Source organism: Perognathus longimembris, chromosome 5 (assembly GCF_023159225.1).
Source record: "Perognathus longimembris pacificus isolate PPM17 chromosome 5, ASM2315922v1, whole genome shotgun sequence".
NCBI classification, from domain to species: Eukaryota; Metazoa; Chordata; class Mammalia; order Rodentia; family Heteromyidae; genus Perognathus; species Perognathus longimembris.
The window spans coordinates 63,510,619-63,532,184 of NC_063165.1; the positions used below are offsets into that span (position 1 = coordinate 63,510,619).

The following is a 21,566-nucleotide window of genomic DNA, read 5'->3' on the forward strand; positions in this document are numbered from 1 at the left end:
AGATTTAACTTTTAAAAAGAGGACACAGTATTTTGGAAAAATTTGCAACTACTAGTTAATAGATAATTCTTAGATTAATAAGGATAGCAGACAACCCAAATTTTATGTATTTTAGTAATATCCATTAGCTGAGGTCAATCATATATTTTCTTCAAAATAAGATAACTTAAATATACATCTACTTCACTGCCAAAGTCAGTAAAAGGAAAAAGTTGATTGCATTAGACACTGGACTTTCCTCATATTTAATATGGCTTTTTTGTTTTCCAATTCCTTTTAGGCATTTGACTCCGGTGATGCATGACCAGAGAAATGTGTTGCACTGCCATGAATTTCAAGCTGTGAGAACAAAATATCCATTCAAAAATACAGTGTTATACTGTGGTTAGAAATGGAAGCAAATGCAATTTGAATCCAAAATACCCAGAGGGAAAGTGAAGTACAGAACTTGACTGTGGAATTTATTTTGGAATTGTATCAGCAATAGTAATAAAAAGGTGTTTCTCTTACTTTACCAAGGAGAACAGCCATTTTGTGACGCCATCTGCCTTTATTTAGAGAGGCAACTCTGATCCAAATATTTAACTGTGAGTTATAAATCCACACATCACGGCTGTTGATTCTTCCACCTTTAAATGCAAAACAGTGCACATGCAATATGTCACTATGTATCTACCACTGAGGGATCTATGCCACCTAGGCACAGGTAATAAAAACATGGAATTTATTCATCCAATTCAAAGATATGAGAATTTGCAATAAATGAAAGGAGGATACTTTCACAGCTTAATAGAAATAGTTTACACAGCAGATTTTAACTTTGCCAACTGTTATCTTGAAAAGTAATGACTAAACTGGGGGAAAGTTAAGGAAGGATAATACTTTCCAAAAAAATGAAATGTACTCATGACTTGACTTATGAAATAGTATGCTCTCTGTACAATACCTTAGCAATAATAACAAAAGTATTTTTTAAAAGAAGTAATGACTGTAAGTCTACAAATAATAAAATAAGAGTTTGCAAATGACTAAACCTGTTAGTTTAGAAGTCAGGTATCAGAAGACCATCAATAGGTCTATTCTAAAGATGCTCTACAAACCAAAGTACAAAATGAGGTTTGTGTTGGTATGTCATTTAGCGAGTAATAATAATCTGCAAAACTAGTAAACCTACCAATGAACAGATTGCCAAGCATACCTAGACATGATAGAATTTTACAGAAAATATGATTTAAGATTAAATTAAGAATCTTATTGAAAAATCCTATTTTATAAACTTTGGGGATATTTTCAGAAGGCATGGGTAAATTAGAGATGAATATTTCTAGGTCTGCATGCTTTATAGCGATTTCTAAAGAGATCATTTTAAATCATATTCTACACATTTGAGAGCCATTTAAAATATGATATGACTAAAGGCTTTTCTAACAGATCCCTTGTCAATCATTCTAAACCATGTTGTATATCTTTGCAAGGGCAAAACCATTCTCAATGTGACTAATATAAACTGAGTTGCCCAAAACGATCACATATACATTTTATTTTTTTCTTTTCTCTCTTTTGTCCCAGGACCTTGCACATGTTAGGAAAGCACTCTATCACTTGGTCTATGCACTCAGTCCTCATTTTCTTTTAAGACACTATTGTTTAAAACATCCAGGCTATGCCAAAATCAGAAATAGTAGCTTCTATAATATCCTTTACTTACCTGAAACAAGAATGTCATTCCTTAGTGCACAAACAGCATACTCTGATTTGGTAAATTCTGGAAGCTTAGCCAAAGACTTCCATTCTCCTGTGACAGGATCATAGCACTCAGTATATGGGAGATTAAATCCTCCAACTCGTTCACAGCCACCAACAACAACTATCACCTCTGAATAGCCAGTGGACCTAAAATAATTATTGTGAGAATACACAAGTAATAAATTATAATATACTCAAGATTGTTCAAAATCCTATAACAAACCACACAGTTAAATTCATTCTCTGAACATGTTTGTGCTCCACAGTGGGAAAGTACAGGCTGGCAATTCCTTTTGAGAACATTTACAGCGAAGTTAGCAGCACTGATATTCCATTGAAAGTGCCTAGAAGTTTTAGGGTTTTTATTGGTTTTTGAGACAGTTTCTCCATTATAGTCAGGCTGGCCTCAAACTCACAATCCTCTTGCTTCAGCTGGAATTACAGGCATGTACCCCATACACACAGTGAAACTATGGATTTTGACTTTCAAGTTGTAAAGAAGTCCAAACATACGTATAATGTATCAAGGATGTCCTTCAAATGCAATTTTACAACTATTGTTATTTGCCTGTCTGTCTCTCTCTCTAAATATCTATCTAAAATATATTTGAATGTATCTATCTACCTAAAACCACACAAGGTATGATAATGTATTCATCATCTCCTCTCTTTTCTTTCTTTTTGTTTTTGTTTTTTTTTTTTTTTGGCCAGTCCTGGGCCTTGGACTCAGGGCCTGAGCACTGTCCCTGGCTTCTTCCCGCTCAAGGCTAGCACTCTGCCACTTGAGCCACAGCGCCGCTTCTGGCCATTTTCTGTATATGTGGTGCTGGGGAATCGAACCTAGGGCCTCGTGTATCCGAGGCAGGCACTCTTGCCACTAGGCTATATCCCCAGCCCCTCTCTTTTCTTTCTTAAGTGGAGTTGGTTTGTTTTTTGTTTGTTTTTGGTAGCCTAGCTTGGACCTGAACCTTCAATATTTCTGTTTCAGTTTCCTGAATGCTGGGGAGGTCTGTGCCTACATTCCAGGGCCTCAAACCTGTAGGTAAGGGCTCTCCATTGAGCTCTATCCTGTGCAAATTGGGGCAGCCAAGAACGACTTTCTAACAGATCCTGGGGATCAAATCCAGGGCCCTGTGCACACTAAGCAAGCACTCTGTCACTGGGCACAGCTCCCAGTTTACTATACAGTTTACAAAATGTAGGCAAATACTGCTATTTTCATCAAGTTGCTGGTTCTAAAAAAAATCTATATATATAATCTAAATGTCCTTTAAAGGAGTATATGAAGTTTTTCACAATTAAAAAAAAAGAGAGAGTAAGAAGTCCAGCACCAGTAGCTTGTAATTGTAATCTTAGCTTCTTGGAAGGCTGAGATCTGAGGATTGTGGTTCGAATCCAGACTGAGCAGAACATCTGCGAAACTCTTATCTCCAATTAACCACCAAAAAGCCGGAAGTGTGGCTCAAGTGATAGAGTACCAGCCTTGAACAAAAAAGCTTAGGAACAATACTCAGGTCCTGAGTTCAAGCCCTAGGATGGGTACTGTCTTCCCATCCCCCTGTAGAATGATGAGAAAGGAGATACCAAATGTTTCTCCAAGATATTTTGTTCATGAAGTTAAAGGACTCTCTTACCATTAAAAACAAAGTTATTATTTTTTTTTTTTTTGGCCAGTCCTGGGCCATGAACTCAGGGCCTGAGCACTGTCCCTGGCTTCTTTTTGCTCAAAGCTAGCACTCTGCCACTTGAGCCACGGCACCACTTCTGGCCGTTTTCTATATATGTGGTGCTGGGGAATCGAACCCAGGGCTTCACGTATATGAGGCAAGCACTCTTGCCACTAGGCCATATTCCCAGCTCTGACTATAACTGTTTTGACTTAATAGTTTTGGTCAGTGTGAAGCTAAAAACAAAAAAGCAATATTAATATGTCTCTGTATTTGAGCTATTTCAACTGACTGAATCATTTGCCTATTCCATGTCAGGCATACTTTTCCCACTACAAAATCATAAGTATGTGTTACAGAAATAAATGTTGCTCACAAAAATGCAACAAAAAAAATGGAAACCAAGAAAACTCCCAAAATAATGTTGAAAGGTGATCCTAGCTAATAATCAAAGTAATTAAAGAAAGAGTAACAAGAAAGGAAGTAACATAGGCCTATTCATCATTCAGAAACTCAAAAGTAGCTAAAAGTCAAATGATTAAATGAAAAAAAATGGACTAAAACAGTGGAATAAGACTTTAAGGTTTAAAGAGACAAGATTTAATAAAGGGTACTTCTAAATTCAATATGTTAATTTATCTAAAGAAGTTGTTAGATATCAGAAGAGGGGGTTAGTCAGTCCTAGAAGCAATAAGTAAATATGTAAATGAATCAAAGTATAAATACTAGGCACAGAGGCAAGGATCTGCTGTATCCATTCGTTACTGTCTAACGGACAGTTCATCATATCTAAGCAGACTTGAACATTATTAGTTCTCTGACAAGAACAATTTTTTTTTTTTTTTTTTTTTGTTTTTTGGCCAGTCCTGGGGCTTGGACTCAGGGCCTGAGCACTGTCCCTGGCTTCTTTTTTTTGCTCAAGGCTAGCACTCTGCCACTTGAGCCACAGCGCCACTTCTGGCCATTTTCTGTATATGTGGTGCTGGGGAATTGAACCCAGGGCCTCATGTATATGAGGCAGGCACTCTTGCCACTAGGCCATATCCCCAGCCCAAGAACAATTTTTTGACTGGGACTTTCTCAGCTCAGAGGATCTCGGGTCTAAAGATCTACAAACTCCCTTTGTTTGGATTTCAAGTTTGTCAAATAATTTTTGAATGCTTTAGTTTCCCATATAGTACCTTGTGTATATTAGGAGAATATGCTGGCAGATTGCCACAAAATATTTAGTCTGCTTGACAGTGACATTTCTTACTGCAGATAGTGATATAGATCAGGAGATCAATGAGTTAATTATTCTCTCAAAGTTCTTGTGAATATGCCCCCAATAGTTTGATCTACTTTTACTTTCTAAACTTGTTCAAGATGCAGCATCAGTCTGGGTGACCATTCTGCAACATGCAAAATGGCTTCTTTAGGGAAACAGCTATTATTGATCAAAAGATTTAAATGTTGACTTTTCAAAATCAGCAATTATCTAAGAGTTTATCATCAAGAAGTAATTGTAGATATGCTTAAAATACTGACACACAAAAGATGTTTGTCTTAATTTTAAAAAATACAAAATAGCTTAAACGTGCATGGGAGTGGTGCTAATGATATAAAATCATTTACCAGGCTTCATGTCATGCAATCATGTTTTTATTACATATTGATAGAAACAGAATATGAAAATGCTTACAATCATGCAAGTGAAATAATAAATTCATGAGAGGAAATAAAAGAGAACAGGGCTAGGGAATTCAGTAATAGAACATTAGTCTAGCATGAACTGTGTTGCAGGAAGTCCCAGCAATACATGAACAACAACAACAACAACCAAAAGAAAGAAAGAAAGAAAAAACTGGGAGCAATGACACTCCTGCATGGCTGCTACCCTAGTTATTCAAGAAATTGAGGTCAGGCAGATCAAGGTTCCAGGTCAGCCCAGGCAAAGATATTCATGAGATTACAATCTCAACAAAAATAGCTTGGCTTGGTGGCATACACTTGTGCTACAGTGAGAATCATAAAATAGGAGAATTGTAGTCCAGGCCAGCCTAGGCAAACCTGAGGTTCTATCTCAAAAATAGTCTAAGCAAACTGGACATTGGTGGCTTATGTCTAATCCTAAAAAGCTGCTCAGGAGGCTAAGATATGAGAATTGTGGTTTGAAATCAGCTCAGGTAACACAAACCAGACTCTTCTCGATAATTACTAAGCAAAAAGCTAGAAATGGAGGCATGATGAAACAGTAGAGCAGCAGCCACAAGTAGAAAAACCCTGAGAGAGCTTGTGGTCCTGAGCTGAAGCCCCAGTACTGGTGTGCATGTGTGTGCTCATATTATGTACAAGAGTGTTATTTCTGGGAGTTTTTAAAAAAATATATAGATAGTATACTTTGATTATCTTCCTCTCTAAATTTTGTTCACTTTTTTGGGGGTTCAAGATACAAGACTTGAACTGAGTACCTGATGCTTTTGCTTACTTTGTAGCATTCTACAAACCGAGCCACAATCCCCATCCCCTAAATATTGTCCAATTAACAAAGCATTCCACTCCCACTCTGCCCACTTTAAGAAAGAGCAACGAACAGGAGAAAGAAAACCATACCTTCAAGATGTACACATAAATGGATATGTTAAAATGAAACCCCCTTGTACAAATAATATTAATAAAATAATCACACTTTAGTAGTCACTACTGGGTATCTGCTCAATCTAGTCTGAGGCAGGGTTTTTATATACTCAATTTCTATTCTGTGCTTCTGCTCCCATGGCCATAGGCAAATGTACAAAGAGGGTAGTGTGGCTGAATGTGAAATTGTATGTTTTGGAGAGATTCAGTCTGAGTGACTGAACTTGAGAAATATAAATGCAAAGCTATGACTGGCCATGGTCAGCCAGACTAATGAGAGCAAATTATATAGACATGCAGAAAAAGTGAAGGAAAGAGGTAGAGGAAAAGAACAGTTTGGTTTCAAGGCTTTTCAGTAGCCTGTTAGTTTTCTTTGGGGTCCTGTTGAATTTTTTCCCTGAGGTTACAAGCTACTGACTCCTTTTATCATTTGAGCACATTTTTAAATTTTATGCTTAAACTGATTAACTGGTTTTTGTTATTTGTAATCAGAATTCTGAATGGATTCAAAGGATTGCAGAAGAAAAACCTACAACAGCTTTCAAATTCAGAAAAAGATTCTCAATCTTCCACTTTAAAAAAGAAAACAAAAATTGTGAAGTACCATTTTTCCTCTCCATAGTAACAAAGCTTTATAAACTGAGTTGACAGAGTAGAGAAATAGATACTTTTGTATTCCTGGGATGAAGTATAAAACTGGAAGGCAATTAATAGAATTTACAAAACTAATACTGTACATATCTCATGACTGAGCAATTCTACTTCTGATAATTTAGGTTATCAATGAATACTGTATGTATTTAGATACATGTTCACTGAGTATTGCTTGAAAGGGCAAAAAAAAGGCAACCTAGACACAATCTAAATATCCATCAATTATAGATGAGTTAAATTATGGCCTGTTCATAAATGGATTATTGTATAGCTCTTAAAGATCAAAATTTGAAAATTCAATAATTCAACGAAAAAGGAGAAAGAACTATAGGTGGTGATACAGAACAATTGCCAACCTCCACCCCACTTGTTTTTAAGTTTTGGCAAGAGTTTATTTTGGCATTACAGGATAAAGGTAGAAGTAGAAAAAAAAAGAGAAACATTTTTTGCCCCCAGGCAGAAGACAGCTAAAGATTTTACTAAGAATACTTCTGTCTGAATGTGTATGTGCGTAGTGGCCATGGGCTCAAATTTAGGGCATGGGCACTGTCCATGAACTTTTTTGCTCAAGGCTATTGCTTTACCACTGGAGCCAAGGCTGCACTTTTGGCTTTTCAATGGTTAACTGGAGATCAGAGTTTCATGGACTTTCCTACCTGGGCTACCTTTGAACTGCAATAAGCAGATCTCAGCCTCTTGAGTAGTTACAATTATAAATGAAAAGCCCGCTCCAGCATACTTTTAAATGGTAAAAGTATAGAACTGTGGATGTAGGACCTTATCTGCATAAATAGGAAGGAAGTTTGTGTACAAACACACATGGCACATACACATACATCTATACAAAGAATATTCATAAAGGTTAAAAAAAATGCTGTAAAGAGATTCTGTGTGAGCACTAAAGGTTCTCCCTTACAACAATCTGAGTTCAAAATAATGATCATTTGAAAGTGGAGGTATGGCTCAAGTGGTAGAGTATTAGCAAAAAAGCTAAGCAAGAGTGTATGACACTAAGTTCAAGTCCAAGTCCTGGAGATAATAATTCATACATAAAAATGGTAGCCATACATCATATCATATAGTAGAATATCTTTCTTAATAGGGACTAGGTGATCAGAACACTAAATTCTAGTTCTGGCTCTGCTCCTAACTAATTCTGAGAGTAGAGTAAGGGCTTCAGTTTTATCACTTATAAGAGAGTTGATAGATTAGTTAGTTACAAAATAGTCTTTCTTAAGAATAAATGTAATTCTAACACACTTAGTCCTTGGTGAAGTGCAACAAGAACTTGAGCCTTGACCTCCCCTGGTGATGGCAATTAGGTTCCCACATTCTTTATATAGTAATTGATAGTCAGATAAGAGAGAAAGGAGACCATTGGAAGAAACAAGGGCTGATTCCAACCTTCAAGTGTTGAGCTTATTATTAACTCTTAGCTATCACTATTTTTCAGAGGAGTGGAGCAAAGGGCATCAAGTTTTTTCTACAGGTAGGAACAACTTGTCACAAATGATCATTATATTGAAAGACACTTGTTCAGCATAATATCACCTATGTTCTACTTGAGAGCTTCATTTTGTAGCCAGTCTAGTCTTACCAAACTGAAAAATCAGCATCCACCAGGAAAAATTACTCCTGCAGGAAGAATCTTTATAGTAAAGACAATCTGGATTCACACATGATATAGAATTAAAACCAAACTATTGAGCAATCAGGAGTTAAAAAATCTGGCATTAACTACAGAAATCTGGTTAACTACAGAATTCAGTATTTGGGTTTGAGCAGGAAACAAAAGTGGAGGTCAGATCCAACTGTCAACAATGGGCAGTAGCATGACATATTTTTCAGGGACAGCAGAATAAATACCAGCTAAGATTCATAAACTGGGATGAGGCTAGGGCAAAGTCCCATCACAGGCTCAGAATTCACTCTTCTCCAGATGAAATGGTCACTTTGGACGCCTAGCAGTTAACATACAGAGATGGCTCCCAGACAACTTAAATATTTATTAGACAAAACTTAAGCTCAAGGAGGAAGATGGTGCTGCCATAGTAGGGAGGCACCCCAACTCGCTCCAACTGATTAGTGAGCTGGGAACTCCAGCACCCAACACACCATCAAGAACCCAGCAAAAACAGCAGCCAGAAGCAATAGAAAAACGCAGGAAACGAAAAAGAACAAAAAAAGAAGAGCCTATAACCTGCACGGAGCCGGAAAATCTCCAGGGTACCCCTCCCCCACCCGCCAATCCTGGCCAGAACAGGGCCAGGCTGGGAAAGGGAACCCAGTGCCAACAAACCGACTGCCGAAAAGTCATGCCAGGAGCGCGGAGTCCAGACAGCAAGAGCTCCACGTACCACAGAGGGAGCGCGAATTGAGACAGACGGCGATGACGGGAGGCACGGGACGGCATGGCAGGGATCAGACGTGAGCAGCAGGGGAACCGGGCAGTGCAGAAGGGGAGAGCTGGGGCCGCCACCACCAAACAACGGATCGCTGCACCCCAGCACCACAGCCCCGAAGGGCCAACAACAGCGCAGGACACACATACAATCCAAGACCAGTAAGTTCCCCATTACTCACCCCCCCCCAAACGGGAGACCACCTATCAGAGACCCAAACCCTACAAAGAATCTAGAGCTCCCTCCCTCCCCTTCTGCACCCTGAGGGAACAAAGAACCCCCAAATCAGGCCGAAAAAGGTCCCTTCAGGCTCTGGGAGGACACAGGAGCTAGCAGAGGAGGGGTGGAGCAGCGCCAAGGCAGCAGAGGAGCCTGAACCGGCTGCACCGGCCCTGCCCCCTTCCCAACAGGGGCCTGGGGACCAGCAGGCATTGGAAGCCCCACTTGAGGCGCCTGGGCCTCCTGGATTTTTTGAACAAAAGTCACAGGCTCACAGGTGGGCAATACCAGCCCAGCAGGGTCACCTGGGCCCGATCACACACACACCCTCGCAGAGGAGGCGCAGTCTGTGGGCGCCAACCTGAGCCCGGGCACTTGATCCCACTGGGGCCCACACATACCACCCTCCACAGCAAACTCACAGGAGGGCACAAGCACACCCCAACAACCCGGGGCTCGCTCTGGTAGGCGTAACCCGCACAGGTAGGCAGGGCCCCACCAGCGGCAGTGCCCGCTCTGATAGGTGCACCCACACAGGAGGGCAGAGCCCCCCAGAGGCAGCAGCCACTCAGATTGGCAAATTTCACACAAGTGGGTGGGCTGCCCCTCAACAACACTGGCCCCGGAGCAATCCACACAGGCGGGAGAAAGGCCTGAGAGGTGAGCTCCCCTGACCAAGGTAACGAGAGGAGAAAAGAACCAAAGAAGAGAAAAGCCTCCACGCCACGCTGAATCAGCGACCAGAAAACCCCCACCAGGGGCACGCTAGGGTCAGCACAACACAGTGGCAGGACACTATCCCACAGAGAAAGACAGAGAACCTACCCACCCCCAAGTGCAGTGAGGGTGACCACCTCGGCAACAACCGAGACGGGCACGCTCACCCATTGGGCAGGAAGGTTCAACAACCAAACTCAAACCCAGAGCCAGGACACAAGTCTTATACTGACAGACCAGCGGGAACCAGCACAAAGCCAAACCAGGGAAGCCACCCACAGATCTCCAGATGCACAAATCACAAAGAAATATAACAAATTTCATCAAAGGGAAAGCCAACTCGCCAGCTCCAAAAAGCAGCAGACTGAAGAGGAGATGGAGAATAAAAAAACAACTGAGGCTATATTAGCAGAAATGATGGAAAGTCTCAGAAACGAAATCAGAAAACAATTCCAGGAGTTCAGAGTGGAAGTCTCGAAGGACATCCAGGAAGCCAAGAAAGAAATGGAAGCAAAAATGGATACAATGCAAACCTCCCACAAACAGGAGTTCAGAGTGGAAATCTCGAAGGACATCCAGGAAGCCAAGAAAGAAATGGAAGCAAAAATGGATACAATGCAAACCTCTGTCAAAGAAGACCTTAACATCCTGAAAAGTGAAATGCATGAAAAAATAGATTTAAAATACAACTCTTTAAAGGAAGAAATTTCCACAGTCAGAGCTGGTCTGGTAACCATAAATAGCTCTCTGACATCCATAAACTCCGCACTTGAATCCACAGCACAAAGAATTGACCATATGGAAGCCAGAATCTCTCTCTTGGACAGTGATGCAACCGATAAGAACCAGAAAATTACCACACTCCAAGAAACGGTAAAGCTCCAGGGCAGACTAATCCAGGAGCTAGTGGACAAAGACAAGAGATATAATCTGTGCATAATTGGAATAGAAGAAGGAGCCCAATACCAGAGCAGAGGACTTCAACATATTTTCAATAAAGTGATTGCAGAAAACTTCCCCAATCTCACAAGGAACCCCATCCAGGTAACCGAAGCCTATAGGACACCTGGCAGACCAGACCCCAGAAAAGCCATGCCAAGGCACATAATATTCAAGACTTCGGATTTCAGGAATAAAGAGCAAATTTTGAATGCAGCCAAAGCGAAGAAAGAAATCTTTTACAATGGGAAGAGGATCCGAATAACAGCAGACCTCTCCACACAAACCTACCACGCGCAAAGAGAATGGAAGAACACCATCCAAGTTCTACAGGCCAACAAGTACCAACCTAGAATAAAATATCCAGTGAAGTTGGAATTCATATTCGAGGGGAAAACCAGATCTTTCCATAACAAAGAGGATCTAAGGGAGTATGTGAATAAAAAACCAGCCCTACACGAATTCTAAGAGGGGACTCCCATCCAACAGAAACCATACAGGACACACAGACAGAAACAGAAAGAAACTACAATAGCCAGAGCCCAACAGAAAGAGCAGCTCACTAAAGACAAGAAAGAAAAAAAGAGGAAAAGCAGCCCAACAAGAAAATGGAAGGAGAAAAAACACTCATATCCTTGATCTCTTTGAATATAAACGGTATAAACTCTCCGATAAAGAAGAGCAGACTGGCAGAATGGATCCGCAAACAAAAAGTTGCCATCTGTTGTCTACAAGAGACCCACATTACAGCAAGGGATAAAAACAGGCTCCGAATGAAAGGATGGAGCAAGATATGAAAGGATGGAGCAAGATCTTCCAAGCAAACGCACCTACCAAAACGGCAGGAGTAGCCATCCTGATCTCAGACAAGCCGGACTTCTCATTAAAATCAACTCAAAAAGACAAAGAAGGTCACTACATTTTAATACAAGGAAAACTCCAGAATCAAGACATCACGGTGATAAATGTATACTCACCGAACAAAAGAGGCCCTATATATGTCAAGCAAATTCTCACAGAACTACAGAACAAGATAGACCCAAACACAATCATAGTGGGAGACTTTAATACCCCACTCTCCAAGAGACAGATCCAACACCCAGAGGATTAGCAAGGGAGCTGAGGACCTAAGTAACACCATATCCCAAATGGATCTGACAGATCTATACAGAATCTTCCAACCTACAGAGACCCAATACACCTTCTTCTCATACTCCAAAACAGACCATGTCATAGCCCACACAAAGAACCTCAGCAAATACAAAAGTATTGACGTCATCCCATCCATTATATCTGACCACAGTGGATTAAAGGTAACCCTCAATAACAACAGTTACCACAGAGGCTATACACATTCTTGGAGGTTAAACCCCACACTGTTATCCAACACTTAGGCCACAGACCAAATCAAAGATGAAATCAACGAATTCATAAGCCATAATGACAATGAAAATACATCACAAAGAAACCTATGGGACACAGCTAAGGCAGTACTGAGGGGCAAGATCATCGCCCTCAGCACTCACATTAAAAGAAAGGAAGCAGAGCAGGTGAATAACGTCACGATGAAACTAAAACAACTGGAGAAACAAGAAATGATCGAACCTAAAATGACTAGGAGGAGAGAGATCACAAAGATTAAAGAAGAGATAAATCTGATTGAAAATAGAAAGACCATTCAACAAATAAATAAAACTAAAAGTTGGTTCTTTGAGAAAATAAATAAAATTGACAGACCCCTTGCAAGACTTAAAAAAAAAGGAAGAGAAGAGACTCATATACGTAAAATCAGGGACTCCACCAGAAAAATAATAACAAGTACACATGATATCCATACAATCATAAGGAACTATTTCCAGAACCTCTACTCACTAAAAAACAATAATTTTGCAGAAATGGATCAATTCTTAGAGAAGTATAAACTGCCCAAACTGAACCAAGAAGAAATAAATCAACTAAATAAACCAATATCTTACAGTGAGATACAGGGGGTAATCAAGAACCTCCCAACAAAGAAAAGCCCAGGCCCAGATGGATTCACCAATGATTTCTATAAAACCTTTAGTGAGGAGCTAATACCAATACTCCTCAAACTCTTCCACGAAATAGAAACAGAGGGAGAAATCCCAAACTCATTCTATGAAGCTAATATCATACTCATTCCCAAACCAGGCAAAGATCCAACAAAAAAGAGAACTACAGACCAATATCACTAATGAACACAGACGCAAAGCTCCTCAATAAAATATTAGCTAACAGTATCCAGAAACTGTTCAAGAAAACTATACATCATGACCAAGTAGGCTTCATCCCACAGTCACAAGGATGGTTCAACATCCGTAAATCAGTCAATGTAATTCACCACATAAACAGAACTAAAATCAAGAATCACATTGTTATCTCAGTCGATGCCCAAACAGCCTTTGACAAAATACAACATCCATACTTATTAAAAGCTCTGGAGAGAACAGGGATAGAACATTCCTCAAAACAATAAAAGCCATATACAACAGACCAACTGCTAATATCATATTAAATGGAGAGAAACTTAAATCATTCCCCCTAAACTCAGGAACAAGACAAGGATGCCCACTCACCCCACTTCTTTTCAACATAGTGCTGGAATCCCTAGCCCTAGCAATAAGGCAAGAGGAGGACATCAAAGGAATCCACATCGGCAAGGAAGAAATCAAACTATCCCTATTTGCACACAACATGATCTTATATCTGAAGGACCCAAAAAACTCATTCCCCAGACTCCTACACCTAATAAACCATTTTGGCAAAGTAGCAGGATACAAAATCAATCAAAAAAAGTCAGCAGCTTTTCTGTACACCAGCAATGTACAAGCAGAAAAGGAAATTATGGAAACAATTCCATTTACAGTAGTCAAAAAAATAAATAAATAAAGTACCTAGGAATCAACTTAATGTGACGGACCTATTTAATGAGAACTATAAAAATCTAATAAAGGAAATCAAAGAAGACACACGGAGATGGAAAGACCTCCCATGCTCATGGGTAGGCAGAATCAATATAGTGAAAATGGCCATATTGCCCAAATTGTTATAAAAATTCAATGCAATCCCTATCAAAATCCCAGTCACATTCTTCACTGAAATAGAGAAAGCAATCCATAAATTCATATGGAACAGCAAAAGACCTAGAATAGCCAAAGCAATTCTAGGCAAAAAAAGCAGTGCAGGAGGTATCACAATACCAGACTTCACGCTCTACTATAGGGCCATCATAACAAAAACAGCCTGGTATTGGTATAAAAACAGATCGGAAGGGCTGGGGATATAGCCTAGTGGCAAAAGTGCCTGCCTCGGATACATGAGGCCCTAGGTTCGATTCCCCAGCACCACATATACAGAAAACGGCCAGAAGCGGTGCTGTGGCTCAAGTGGCAGAGTGATAGCCTTGAGCGGGAAGAAGCCAGGGACAGTGCTCAGGCCCTGAGTCCAAGGCCCAGGACTGGCCAAAAAAAAAAAAAAACAGATCGGAAGACCAATGGATCAGAATTGAAGATCCAGAATTAAAACCACACTCTTACAGTCAGCTGATATTCGACAAAGGAGCTAAAGACATACAATGGAATAAACATAGCATCTTCAACTACTGGTGCTGGGAGAACTGGGCAGCCATATGCAGAAAACTCAAAGTAGACCCAAGCCTATCACCATGCACCAAGATCAACTCAAAATGGATCAAGGACCTCAATATCAGACCTGAATCCTTGAAACTACTGAAGGACAGAGTAGGCAAGACGCTAGAACTTATAGGCACAGGAAGGAACTTCCTGAATAGAGTCCCAGGGGCACAACAAATAGGGGAGAGACTCGACAAATGGGACTATTACAAATTAAAAAGTTTTGCACAGCTAAGGACATAGCCACCAATATAGAAAGACAGCCAACGATATGGGAAAGGATCTTTACCAGCACAGCAACAGACAAAGGCCTAATATCTGTCATCTACAGAGAACTCAAAAAACTAAGACCCTCCAAGCCCAATACACCAATCAGGAAATGGGCAAAGGAGCTCAAGAGAGACTTCACAAGAGAAGAGATAAAAATTGCAAAGAAACATATGAGGCAATGTTCAACATCCCTGGTAGTAAAGAAAATGCAAATAAAAACTTAGATACCACCTCACTCCAGTTAGAATGGCCTATACTCTGAACTCAGGCAAAAACAAATGCTGGAGGGGGTGTGGGGAAAGAGGAACCCTTCTCCATTGTTGGTGGGAGTGCAAATTAGTACAACCACTTTGGAGATCAGTATTGAGGTTTCTCAAAAAGCTCAATATAGACCTACCCTATGACTCAGCCATACCACTCCTAGGCATCTATCCTGAACAGCAGGTCCCAAGATATGAATGGATCCAAAAATATGGTACCTATACACAATGGAATACTACATAGCAATTAGGAATGGTGAAATATTGTTATTCGCAGGGAAATGTTCAGAACTTGAACAAATAATGTTGAGTGAGACAAGCCTAGAACATAGAAAACAAAGGGGCATGATCTCCCTGATATATGACTGTTAAGATGGGGTGACAGAGAGACAGTAGAGACCAGGTCTGTGAAACCAAAAACTGCTTGTCAAATGGTATTTCCCACAGGATTGGGTCAGCGATCCCACATTATGTAACTAAAACCAAACAACTACTCAACATATAAAAGCCAAAAATTGACCTCTCAGTGGAATACAATAGCTCAAAAGCTATGTATGTACGTTCATATAAGACTATTTTCGAGAAAGAAAAACAGGGCGTAAGATATCAGAAGAAATGTACACACTGCCCTACTATGTAACTGTACCCTTTTTGCACAACATCTTGTCAAAAAATTTGTATTCAATTAATAAATAAATTAAATTAAAAAAAAAGACTATTGTCGACATATTGTCTAATGCTGACATTACATTTAAAGCCCTAGGTGAATTTTCTTTGGCGTAGGCCACGTGGTTACTGGATGTGTTCTTGGTACATTGTGTATTGTATGTCTACCTGACCTAGGGTAGGGAAAGAAAAGCAGGGTATAAGATATCACAAGAAATGTACACACTGCCCTACTATGTAACTGTACCCTTTTTGCACAACACCTTGTTAAAAAAACTTGTTTAATTAATAAACAAATTACAAAAAAAGAAAAATAGTATTCCTAAATAAAAAAATAAACTGAAGCTCAGTTTAAGTTGATTACTATATGACTCTATCAATTTCAAAACTATTCCTGAATCTAATATGTATATGAATATTTAATAAATTACCTTTAAGTAGTTGTACAAAGGAGTTGCCATCTAACAAAGCAGTTAATGAATGCAATGCTTCTTGATTAATGTGATCCATTTATAAATATGAACATTTCCCCGCCCCCCGTCCAAGAATATGAACTCCCACTGGGCTCCAGTAGCTCATGCCTGTAATCCTAGCTACTCAGGATGTTGAGATCTGAGGATCAGGGCTCAAAGCCAGCCCCAGCCTGGCTTTGTGAGACTCTTAGCTCCAATTAACTACACCCAAAATGAAAAAGCCAAAAAGAGAGCTGTGGCTCAGCCTTGAGCACAAAAGCTCAGGGACCCAAGTCATGAGTTCAAGCCCCAAGATGGGTACCGACTCCCTCCCCCAATGTTTTCCATATTAAACTTTTAGTTTGGAAACAAATTTCCACTGTGTGTTAGGGACTTAGGGATAAGGTCAAAGGAAGAGAGCAAGAAAATAGGTAGCTAAGGGCATTGAATAAAAGTCACACAAAGTATATTTTTTTGCTGAATTTATGATATAATATTAAAAAGGTACTAGAAAGAGACACTATGTGTACTGATCAGGAGTGTCAACTCTGAATACAGTTGAATACAGCAAGAATACACTTTGAATCCTCAGTATGCCACTTACTAAACTATGTGATCTGAAAAAACTATTTTTCTGAGCCTTAGTTTATACATCTATAAAACTGGTAAAACAAAAAGTATTAACTCTCAGGTGTTTTCTGAGCATTAAATGAGTTAATACATGGAACAGTACGCAGAATACTTCCTGGCACCTAAGTGTTCTATTATTATTATTATTATTATTGTTTTGCAGTACTGGAGACTGACCCAGGGCCTTGTACATGCTAGACACCTTGAGTTCATCTTTGCATCACTAAAGATGGGACAATTGGATATATTTTGTTGCCTCATGTGATCAACATATATATTATATAGGGAGGATTCTAGTCACAAATATTTAACTAATTTCAATGAAACTGAAGTTTGTAAGTAATTTTTTTGTCAGTACTGAAGTGTAAGTGTGAAGGGACTTCATGCATGTTTAGTAAACATTCTACTGTTTGAGTCATAGCTCTAGGCCATTTTGTTACTTTCAAGATAGAATCTTATGTGAGTATTTTTTGGTCTGGGCTGACTTAATCCTCTTGTGCATCTGGGATCACAGAAATATAACACCATACCCAGATTGTTCTCTGAGACAGGGTTTTGCTAACATTTTTAACAGGCTGGACTTGAACCATGATCCTTTTATTTCTGTCTACTTAGGACCTAGGATTCCTGGAGTGATCTATTTGTCTAACCTCGAGTTTCAATTTCTAGGAGGCATAGTTACAGGATACCATACGGAAGCAACAAGACTAATCCAGAATATATAATATTTTTCTGGACAACTTTTCCATCAAATCAGAATCATAAAAAAGAACTACTTTGGAATAAATGAAACTTGTTGGAAATAATCAGATGTAGTATGTATTCCTGAATTAGATCTGGGTTTATTAAAAGGCAGTTTAGAAAGCATTTTAATAAAGGATTAGGTATTAGGATATGAATTATTATTGATTTTAATGTAAAATCTTATTTTGTCTATGCTCTTTTTTTGTGTGGGTCATGGGGCTTGAACTCTGGGCCTGGGTGCTGTCCCTGAGCTCAAAAGAGGATTTAGAGAAATAGCAGGATTATGAGGAGAATGTTATTCCAGATGCCAATGGAAGAGAAAGTTTCAAGATGGGTAAACCAATTAATGTCAAATTCTGAAAAGCGATCAAGTTGGATCAGGGCTGAAAAGAGACTAGCAAATAAAAACAGGTCAGTGATGACTTGATTAAGAGGAGTTTCAGTAGTGACTGGAGCAGAAGTCAGAGGAGGGAATTGTGGTTGAAGAAGTGAAGACATCACAGCTCATTCAAAGAGGTTTGTAAGATGGAAACCTGCACAAATAATACAGAGTTCAGATAATAAAACTTCTAGTAATTAGGGCTAATATACAGTAACAGATATGTGTAAGATAGAATGTTAGCAACAGAAGGTGATGGCTGACTTGTAAAATAAAGGATTTCTCTTTACATTCCTCATATAATATCTGTGTAAAATAAATACCTGCCATTAATTTAAAATATCTGCAAATTCAACTTAAATATAATTTTTAGTGGTCTTATAAATTAAAGTGATATTGTAATCTTACATATATAGATGTGTTTTGCTATATGAAATAGATTGGTTCCCTTAAAAATCCGGTGTTTGTTAAGTAGGGCATTGATGATCATGATTAATTTCTAGCCACTCAAGATGCTGAGATCTGAGGATCACAGTCTAAAGTGAGTCTGGACAGAAAAGACTATGAGACTCCATTTCTAAAGCAACCAGAAAAAGCTGGGTTGGAGGCATGGCTCAAGCGGCAGAGTTCCAGATGACAAGCTAAAGGCCCTGAGTTCTAACTGCAGTACTGTTTTAAAAAAAGAGAGATAAAATATACTTTGGAAATAAAATAATTAAGTAATTAAATTTGAAAAGTCATCCTTTTAAATGAATGATTGGGGTCAGATGCCAGTAGCTACTTAGGAAGCTGAGAGCTGAGGACTATGATTTGAAGCCAGCCTAGGCAGAAAAGTAGCCAGACTCTGACATCTACCTAAACAGCAAAAAGCCATATCTGTAGGCATGGTTCAAGTGGTAGAATAGCAGCCCTGAGAGAGCACAAGCCCCTGATTCTAAGGCCCAGTACTGGCACAAATAGAAAAAAAAAAAGAATGATGAGATGCTAAGGCTACAATGGGATTTTATTTAGGACATACATTTATAACATTAGTAAGTTATTTTCCCTTTGGTGAGATTGTGTATCCAGAAAACTCCTCAAAGAGCTAATAATCACATAACCTTAAGACTCTTTAGCTTTATTTCGTGTGGAGGTGAGACAGGATCTCCTAGTTAGCCTGGATTTGCTATGTAATCCAGACTGGTTTGGAACTTAAGATCTTCCTGCCTCAGCTTCCTGAATGTTGGGATTTCAAATGTGTACCATAAGGCCTGGCTTTTGCTTTTTAAATTCAGATAGTTGGGGCTGGGAATATGGCCTAGTGGCAAGAGTGCTTGCCTCGTAATACATGAAGCCCAGGGTTCGATTCCCCAGCACCACGTATATAGAAAACGGCCAGAAGTGGCGCTGTGGCTCAAGTGGTAGAGTGCTAGCCTTGAGCACAAAGAAGCCAGGGACAGTGCTCAGGCCCTGAGTCCAAGGCCCAGGACTGGCAAAAAAATAAAATAAAATAAAAATAAAAGTAAATTCAGATAGTTATGAGCGTGTGTGTGTGTGTGTGTGTGTGTGTTGGTTTGTGGGGCTTGAACTTGGGGTCTGGGTGCTGTACCTGAGCTCTTTTGCTCAAGGATAGAGTTCTACCACTTTAAGCCACAGCTCCACTTCTGGTTTTTGAGTGGTTAACTGGAGGTAAGAGTCTCTTAAGGACTTTCTGCCCTGGCTGGCTTCTAACTGTGATCCTCAGATCTCAGCCTCCTGAGTAGCCAGGATTACAGGTGTGAGCCACCAGCACCTGCATTGAGCTTTGGTCTTTCTACATTGTGAAGATCAGCATAGGTATCTTAATGGCCCTTAAAAATTTAAACAATTCTAGAAAACTTATCAATGTATTTATAAAAGAAAATTGATTATTTTTTTGTCCTTTGTTAAAATCAGAAGTAGAATCAATGTTTCTTTTTTTTTTCTTCTTCTTCTTCTTTTGAAGCAGAAGCAGGGTCTCACTATATACCTCAGGCTGGCTGCTTAGGCACTGTGACTGATAGGACTATAGGTCTTATATTTCCCTTTTAAAACAATTCTTTTTGGGCTGAAAATATAGCTCAATGGCAAAGCACCAGCCTAACATGTGTAAGACCCTTGGTTCAATTTCAAGCATCACAAAAAAACCTTCAATTATTATTATCATTTTTTTTTTTTGGTGCTGGTCCTGGGGCTTGAACTCAGGACCTGGGCACTGTCCCTGAGCTTTTGGCTGAAGGCCAATGCGCTACCATTTGAGCCACAGATCCACTTCCAGCCTTTTGGTGATTAATTGGAGATGAGTCTCACATACTTTCTTGCCTGGGCTGGCTTTAAACTATAATCAGGATTTACACATGAGCCACTGGCACCTGGCTTAATTACTTTTAACTCAAATAGCTAACTTTGAAGAAACACATGTACTTTTGCCTTAATATAAAGGAATTTGGTTGGTTGGTTTTGTTTTTTGCCAGTCCTGGGGCTTAGACTCAGGGCCTGAGCACTGTCCCTGGCTTCTTTTTGCTCAAGGCTAGCACTCTGCCACTTGAGCCACCGCACCACTTCTGGCTTTTTTTTTTTATATATGTGGTGCTGAGGAATCGAACCCAGGGCTTCATGTATACAAGGCGAGCACTTTACCACTAGGCCATATTCCCAGCCCCTATAAAGGAATTTGTTAAACTTTTATAAAATAATTACCCAAGGCTGGGCACCGGTGGCTTACATATGTCATCTTAGCTACTCAGGAGGCTGAGATCTCAGGATCGTGGTTTGAAGCCAGCTGGGGCAGGAATATCAATGAGACTCTTATCCTGGAAATGGCACTGTGGCTCAAATGGGACAGCACTACCCTTGAGCAGAAAGGAGATCAGGGCCAGCACCCAGATCCAGAGTTTCAGCCCCAGGACCAGCAAAAAAATAAATATTATATATGTATATGATTTATTTAAAAATTCAAATTTTAAAGTACTGAAGTGATTTTCTTCTTCTTCTTTTTTTTTTTTGCCAGTCCTGGGGCTTGGACTCAGGGCCTGAGCACGGTCCCTGGCTTCTTTTTGCCACAGCGCCACTTCTGGCCATTTTCTGTATATGTGGTGCTGGGGAATTGAACCTAGGGCCTCATGTATGGGAGGCAGGCACTCTTGCCAGTAGGCCATATCCCCAGCCCTGAAGTGATTTTCTTAAAGTAGATCATACTTACATTACATTACAAATTTAGTAATAGTAAATCATTACTAGGCATTTATGCTTTACCATTAAAGATATCTTTATCTCCTATTTTGTTTACTTTTTATTTTGAGACAAGGTGTTGTTCCATATTGCCTAGTACTCAATATATATTGAAAGTGCTTACATTCCAGAACAATGACACTCAAAATCAGAGCTAAAAATGTGGTTTTCTGCTTGGCGATGGTGGATCACGCCTGTAATCCTAGCTACCCAGGAGGCTGAGATCTGAGGATTGCGCGATTCAAAGCCAGCCTGGTCAGGAAAGTCCTTGAGACTCTTATCTTCAATTAACCACCAGAAAACTGGAATTGGCACTGTGGCTTA

At 39.7% G+C, this 21,566-nt stretch overlaps 1 protein-coding gene across 3 annotated transcripts in view; it reads right to left on the reverse strand.

The window, feature by feature from the left end:
* Window positions 1–21,566, reverse strand: part of Klhl24 (kelch like family member 24) — a 51,078-nt gene that overhangs the window by 10,444 nt on the left and 19,068 nt on the right. For all 3 annotated transcript variants that reach the window (XM_048347030.1, XM_048347028.1, XM_048347027.1), the window contains 2 exons: window positions 1,709–1,893; window positions 511–629 (listed from right to left, as the gene is read on the reverse strand). In XM_048347030.1, coding sequence (XP_048202987.1) covers window positions 511–629; window positions 1,709–1,893 — 304 coding nt within the window. The remainder of the gene's footprint in view (window positions 1–510; window positions 630–1,708; window positions 1,894–21,566) is intronic.